The sequence below is a fragment of the Spodoptera frugiperda genome, chromosome 29 (genome assembly GCF_023101765.2).
Source record: "Spodoptera frugiperda isolate SF20-4 chromosome 29, AGI-APGP_CSIRO_Sfru_2.0, whole genome shotgun sequence".
NCBI lineage: Eukaryota > Metazoa > Arthropoda > Insecta > Lepidoptera > Noctuidae > Spodoptera > Spodoptera frugiperda.
This window is the reverse complement of record NC_064240.1, coordinates 11,283,572-11,291,209: the sequence shown is the minus strand read 5'-3', so window position 1 is coordinate 11,291,209 and position 7,638 is coordinate 11,283,572. Positions and strand designations below refer to the sequence as shown.

At 42.2% G+C, this 7,638-nt stretch overlaps 1 protein-coding gene across 1 annotated transcript; it reads left to right on the top strand.

Annotated features, from left to right (window-relative positions):
- Window positions 1–5,218: 5,218 nt before the first annotated feature.
- On the top strand, window positions 5,219–6,890 carry LOC126912768 (uncharacterized). Its single transcript, XM_050706678.1, has 2 exons — window positions 5,219–5,336; window positions 5,776–6,890. Exons 1-2 carry the CDS (start codon window positions 5,219–5,221, stop codon window positions 6,888–6,890), a joined length of 1,233 nt encoding a protein of 410 aa, XP_050562635.1.
- The last annotated feature ends 748 nt before the right edge of the window (window positions 6,891–7,638 follow it).

Below are 7,638 nucleotides of genomic sequence, written 5' to 3'. Positions count from 1 at the left end.
CGTCAACCTACGTTAACCGTGTTTCAAAGTCCTACTAAGTTTGCAGGAAAACCTCTGTTCGTATTACTTTTAAGTCAACATTAGGGTAGGACCGTAGTTTGTAACCTTTTGAGAAAAAAGAAAATTTAATGTGAGAGCAATGTATTATAATGTTGTACGATAATAATTATTAAAAAAATACGATAGAGATATTACGTATATCTTGTATAAAATGAAGTAGGTACTACGACTACTGTAGCATTGGCTAGGTACGTACTTATAAATCAGACGTTTTTAGAAAAAAAAGTTTTATAAAATCTGCAATCACATGCGTACAAAATAGAAACTATTTTACACTAATCCAAGAAAATTGTTTGCCGTGTGGATTCATAATAAGATCACAAAACCGTTCTAAAAGAAGAAAACAATTTTTATCTTTTTTTATCGCTACAAGGAAGACAACAGCAGAAAATTATAATCCATGATTTTGTTTGACAAATGGCTCGCACTCAGCCTTTTAATAAATTTGGCCGTAGCGTGACTAAAACTAAAGTGGATAGCTATTTTAAGTTCAGTTCTAGGAAGCCTCTGTGGACTTTTCCTTTTGGCAATATAAAATGGAAATAGCTAATAATACTTAACAATATTTTTGAACAGGAAAACAGACACGCAGTGGAAAATAGCAGATTTAGTTATTTACTGCCAACATTTTGAAGATAAGTGATTTTATTTTATACTTTATTAATTGCTTGTTTATAAGTTAAGGTATAATAATAAATAACTACGGGAACAAAAACATTATTTTGACTACGTTTGATTTTGCTTTTCCAGGAAAAACTTACTCTCGTCTTTGATAGAAGAAAGAGAAAGCTTAATAATTATTACTACCAAGGTCTCTAGGGTGATAATTAGAATGAGAATCTAGACATTTTGTTTTTTTTTACATTGCGTTGCGTTCCATGCGCGCCTCAAAGAGCCATCTGTCCACTACAAATGTGGCCAAGTTGAGCTGATACCGACCCGAAACTGCAGACTGCCTAGCAGGTTACCGGAACACCGGCATAAAAATCAGAAGTAGGAACGGGTGATTTTTAGTCAGTAAGAGTCTGACACTTCATCTCGCCTCGCCCAAACTGAGAGAAGTCATTGGATAACTTTCCTGACCTGATGTTGATGATGTTTAATGTACATAATAGACACAACTACTTAAAGAAAAAATATGCAAACTGTACCAATTATCAAAGTCACTTTAATAAGTACCAAAGTGACTATGTACTGGTACAATTTAAATGAATAAACATTAAACATGTTTCATTCCCCGTAGCATGAATCCCGTAAATAAATACGACTTGTTTACATTATTTAAAAAGAACAACACGAGTGGTTTAAATTCAGTGCCGGGCAAATGTGCTAATTATTGGTACCTACCTATGTTCGTGTGCGGTGTGCAAGCGAACTCATGAATATCACAGGTGCATTTTGAATACGTGGAACTGTTTGTATTTTAAAGTTATTTTTTATACTTTTATGTTTATTTTTGTTTAGGTGATAAATTTTTGTATTTTGGTGGCCCGGAGGTTTAAAACACTCGCTTTGAATTCATGAAAGTGCGGGTTCGAAACTAACCAACGGCAAAGTCACATTAGTACTTACCAATGTACTTTCTAAGATTGGTTGTTTATCTATTTTCTTCAGACAAAAAAAAAATACGATTTCTGTATGTTTCTAAGAATAAGACAATAAAAAGTACAAAACTTTTCAGAAACACTCTGATTCCTAGTAAAACCAATTCATTCAACAGATACCTTCTAGCTGTTCCGATGGCGTGTTTAATAGGAATTCAATAAAATTCGCCGGTATCGTACCGCTTTCCTTAATCGGTACATTTCGCCCACCTAAATGAATCGATTCAATTCTCATCCGATTCATTCTCGTTGGCTCGATCTAAAATTGATCGAGGTTGACGTTCTTCAATTATGTAATTTTTTGGTGATACCATTTCATTTGATAGGTATGCTCTATTTTTAAGGTTTTGATATGTGATTTTTTATTTTTGTTTCTGTTTCCTGCTAATTGATTGGATGATGGAAAATTTTAAGACGTGTTTTAATTGCTATTAATTTTAAGTTTTGTAACGGTCAATTTAATGACTACTTATTTCTTATGCATATATTTATATTATATTTCAATAATTTAAAAATGTCTAGTTATTTAACATAATAAGATGTTTATATATTTTTAATGAGCTAAGCAGTAGATTTTATGTGAGACACATGTGCCAGTGAGGTACTCACTTCATGTTGCCAAAATGTAACAAACGTTTCATTCAGAATTTCTACCATCGATTGTAAACCAATGTAGTCCCCCATCGAACGAAAGCGCAGGATTATGGTCCAACAATCATAATCTATAGAAATATGACCATATTCATAATTCAGAGCGAAACCAGTGTTTCAAATTTATTCCAAAGCTGCATATCGAATGGTGACCGTGATTGGAATAATTTGGTTAGTGCCATGAATCGATTTCAAACGTCATTCGATTCAAATCTCTCGCGGGCCTGATCTAAAATAGATTGATGCTCAATTATGATATTTTTTATTCACTGCTATTTTCGTACGACATTTTTTTGTGTTATGTATTTTGTTTTAGCTCGTCTCTTGGGCGAGATAAAAAGGTACGATAATTAAATTTGTATTTTTATTTTTGATTTGTTTTTTGGTTTCTTATATTCGTATTTTGGAAGGATCTCTGCTTTATAATTGATTTCAAATAGATAAACTGTGCTTTATAAGAAGATTCCCCTTTGTCATAAAAGTACGAATTAGATTTTCGAAAAATTTTTCTTTTTTGTACAGTATAATAACATATCTAATGATGGATCAGTAAGCATCTACCAGTATTTTCTGTGATCAACAATCGTAACATTTATCGCATTTTTATTTACCAAAAGAGAACCAAGTTCAATAATATAATTAAACTGGAAATTCACAAAGAAAATAGTCCTATTTTCAGCAACTACAAAGTTTTCTTGGACACAGAATTAATGTAGGTTTCCTTTTTAAAATATATTTTTCCGACCACAATCTCGAGATTCACTGGAAATGATAAAGTAGAGTCAAAGGAGTTTAATTAAGTGCAACGATACCTGCTTGGATTTGGGGCAAGATTATTTCCAGGGGGTAATATTAAGAGTATATTTTTTTATAACATCGTAGCGCTTTTCATTTCGAAAGGGTTAAGCAGATATGCCCAAAACTATGATGGATTCTTTTCACCACTTTTGTTATGAGTTATATGCCTAAGGCGAGAGTCACTGCATGTTTTTCCCGTTCAAAGAAAGAGTGAGTTAGTTACCTTATATTAGACAAAATGCTGGACTCCTTTTGCAGCTGTTAAAGAAATTTGACAAATCTAAAATTTTTTATTTAAATTGGAGTGTGAAAAATCTCCAATACAACATAGAAAACATACATACCAGCTTACAAATTGAGCAGTTCCTTATTTATAAATAAACAACAATTTATTTACCAAAATTACAACTCTAATAATACTATTTAACTTTTATCCCCAAAATGACTCATTTAAAACGTGGCTGCAGTAGGAAAACATGAAATTACGTAAATATTAATTATATACTAAAAGGCTGATACGTGCTACTGTGGGTAAGTTTAAACGAACTTGCTACTTCTAATAATTGCGATATTTTTACTGTCAGTTAGCACGCAATCGTTTATTTGGTGACTTTTAGGTTTTTTGGACATAACCTAACGCTATGCTTTTGTTGTATGGTGACTGTATGGTAAAAACTATTATAAAAATATGTATATTTGTCACCTCTAGTCATAAAGCAAGTATACTTGCTTTATGACTAGAGGTGACCTCTTTATAAAGAGGAGATGGCATAATGTGGTAGTGTATTATGGCATAACAAAACGGCACTGCCAAATGATATTATAAGCAAAAAGTTGTTGATGGTGATGATTATAAAGCGCTCAGAAAGTAGCACTCTAGCACTCATTAAAATGTAGACAATTGGCAACGTTTTTGTAGTATGGGACTGCTAGATGGAAAATAGGTGTTTCCCATTAAAACGTCACGCATTATGTTAAACGAAAGTCCAGTTATGACATCGCTTTTTTTCTAATTAAAACGTTGCCCCACATTAGGATTTTCTCTTGTGTCGTGGGTGCGTTTACAAACATACAAGTTCACATACACATGACATCCAGACCTGAAACAACAACTTGTGGATCACACAAAGAGTTGCTCCGTGCAGGAATCGAACCCGCTATCCGTTGCACGGCAGCCAGTTGCCCAGCCACCACGCCAACCGTGCAGTCATAATAGGTCTCAATAGGCTTTGTATTTGCTTTATACTTTCCACAGGGAAAGCATGAAAGAGGCCTGTGCCTCTTAACAACCGACTACCGTTAACTTAAATTTAAATTATACAAATAATTTGACTGAGACCAAGTAGCACCACTATCTACTTTATTTGAAAATTTGCGATATCCAAACTGATCTGACAAGCGTTGATAGTGTAGTTACTCTTATTTATTTTATTGCTATTGAATGTTGATACAAATTCGCATCTAAATAAAATGCGGCTTAACTTTAAGACACAGAAAATTGAATCAACAACTCACAGATACAAACTTGATGTTTATTGTGATTTAAAACTAAAACTTTTTCGATTTAAGATCTCATACTAAACTTACATTGCAAAGAATTGAATTGCAATCAGTTCATTTTTATGTATGTTCGAAACTTTTTAATATAAACAGCATTATAACTTGGTATATCAATTATTGCCAGCAGGTCAACCTATCCTTTGCTGTCAAATTTCTTTATTATATTTTAAACTGTTTTGTTTTGAAATAAAGTCGAAAATCCAATGAATAAAATTAACATTTTGGTGTAGGTTGATCTGCTGGTGACTATACTTTGATGATCGTAAGGTGGCTTTATAAAATTTATACTACTAACTGAAAATACAAAAGTTTTCAGAACTGAAATTGGACTCTTGTATGAATTCAATATTTCTAATTTCAAGTTTCAGGTGTATTCTGATTCACTTTCACCTGACTTTGGTTTATTTAAATAGTTGAAAGGGTTATATTTTGTTGTAAAATAGTAGTGGTAGGGGTTATAAAATGGGGTGCGGTGCCAGAAGACCTCCCCGTGGTGCACCCTGGGTACAGGCAATAGTCCCCCTAACGGGGGTGATAGGGTTGGGATGGCTGTTGCCTGTAGCGAATTTCTGGACGGGGCGGAAGAACCTGAAATGGGTTCTGAAGGCGGCAGGCTTTGTGCTGACACATGGCCTGCGTCTCCGAAGGAGCGTCTTTCCGCCCGTCTCTCTGAACCTAGCAGAGAGCGTGGCGGAGAGGCAAGGAGTGCTCGTTGTGCACTCACCCTGCCAACGAGCAGCATCGGGGCACAGGTTGTCCTCGACTGCAACCGTTGACATCGTAATCCGGGAAAAGGTCATGGTCATGTTTTATGACTCTGAACGGGACGAGGGTCTTGGCTTGATCGCCCGGACCGCGAGGAAGATAACCTCTATAAAAAAATCCTCCAATACCAAGTTCTGGTGCGCGGCGAGGGTATGCGTGGCTGAGGAGTAGTGTCAGTCTCGAGCGCACCCCCAGCTAGGGGACCGGTGGACCCTCTAGTTGGGATACAAATATACACTTACCCAGGTACAGGGGGCACTGCCTGGGTGGACTGAATATTTCCCCCACACTCGTGGGAACTGTATGGGAAAGAAAACAAAATCAATAAAACCACCAGAGGAGGAGAGGGCAGGTGAGCTTAGCTCGCCTGCAGTTGTTGTGGCAGAGAGCTTTAATGGCTCTGATACCCGTGGGGAGGCGCTGGACTCGTCCAGCAAGTCCCACACACGGGTCCCAAGCTGGAAGGCGTCGGACTCGGAGTCCGACTCCTCATCAGTGTTTGCCGCGAGCGTGAGCTCTCAGGCTTGCAAGCGTCCAAGGGCGGAGGAGGGTCGGGGATTGTCCTCGTCCTCCAACGCGCAGGAGGCCCCGGCCCCCCCTAAAATCCCCACGGCCGCGCGGGGTGGAGGCAGGGGGAAGGGCAAGAGGTTGGCAGTTACTGCTCGGCCCAAGCCGGCTGATCTAATCAGTGCCGTCCACTCGGACTCCTCCGTGATGGAGGTTGTGGATGCCGAGTGCTTGAATGGTGAGCGTGGCTCTGAGACCCTTCGTCAAGCTGTCAGGGAGGGACTTCGCCAGATAGCAGGAAAGAAATCCCAGCCTGCCGGAGCCGCTCAGCTGAAGTCGGTGGAGGCCGAAATTATGGCGGCGGCCTTCGATATATGTAGGGTTCCCTCGGCGGGAAAAGTACATCGGGAGCTGGCCGATATGCGGCGGGAGCTGTCGCGCTTGTCGGCCTCCAATGCGGCGCTGGAGGCCGAGCTCCGGGCCACTAAGGCTGAGCTTGCCGTTTGCCGAGGACGTCAACCTCAGCCTCCGGCGGAACCTGATTTGGTGGAGCTACTTCGCAGGGAGATGGCTGCTTTCCAGCAACGTTTTAATGTGCTGGAGAGCAAACTCCTCCGTCCCCCGCTAGCGGCCTCGAGTTCAGCGACCTCGAGGTCATACGCGGCCGTTGCGGCCAGGCCCTCGACCTCCTCTGGTCGGACTAGCCGCGATACTCAACCGGTGGCAAGGCCACGAGCGGCTCCCCCAACAAATGCCCCAGCTCCTCCAGTGGTGCAGGCTCCGGCTGGCGGGCAGGCGGTAAATGCGTCTACCGGACGCAGAAGAGGGAGGAGGGGTGCAGCGGCTCAACAAGCTGCCCCAGTCACAAGCGAGCCCACCCTGCCGGCAAGTGGTGACTGGCAAGTAGTTGGCGAGGCGAGGAGAGTCGCCAAAGAGGCGAGGTAGCGCCGCAAAAAGCGCAGCGGCAGCGGCGTCAGCAGCAGCGCAAGGAGAAGCGCGCTGCGGCCTTGCTTCTCGCCCCTAAGACCGCGGCTGTAGTTATTACGCTACAGCCCGATGCAGTCCAGAGGGGTGTAACGTATGGCGACGTCCTCGCCAAATTGAAGGGGGCGGTGACTCCCGCGGAGTTCGGGGCCCCTGACGGGTTCTCAATGAAGGTGACGGCAACAGGAGCCCGTCTACTTGAGGTCCCCGGCGCGGCCAGTGGTTCATCCGCCGACGCCCTAGCCGAAAGGATTAGGGCGTGTCTCGGTGCGGAAGAGGTTCGCGTGTCCAGGCCCACCAAGTGCCTTGACTTGCGTATATTGGGTCTGGAAGACTCCGTGACGGAGCACGAAGTGGTGGCCGCTGTCGCCAGGACGGGAGGGTGCCCTGTTGACCAGGTCAAGGCAGGCACCATCCGTCCGGACAACTCGGGGCTGCGCACGGTGGTGGTAAGCTGCCCCGTGACAGCGGCCAAAAAGATTAAGGAGGGCAGAAGGCTCCTGGTGGGGTGGGTCTCGGCGCAGGTCAAGCTGCTCGAGGTCCGGCCTCTGAGGTGCTACCGCTGCCACGTGGGCCATCACGTGAGCGTTAAATGCACCTCGGAGGTTGACCGCAGCGACCGCTGCTTCCGCTGCGGTCAGCCCGGTCACAAGGCCGGTACGTGTACCGCCCCGCTGCACTGCGACGCATGTGCAGCGGCCGGCAAGCC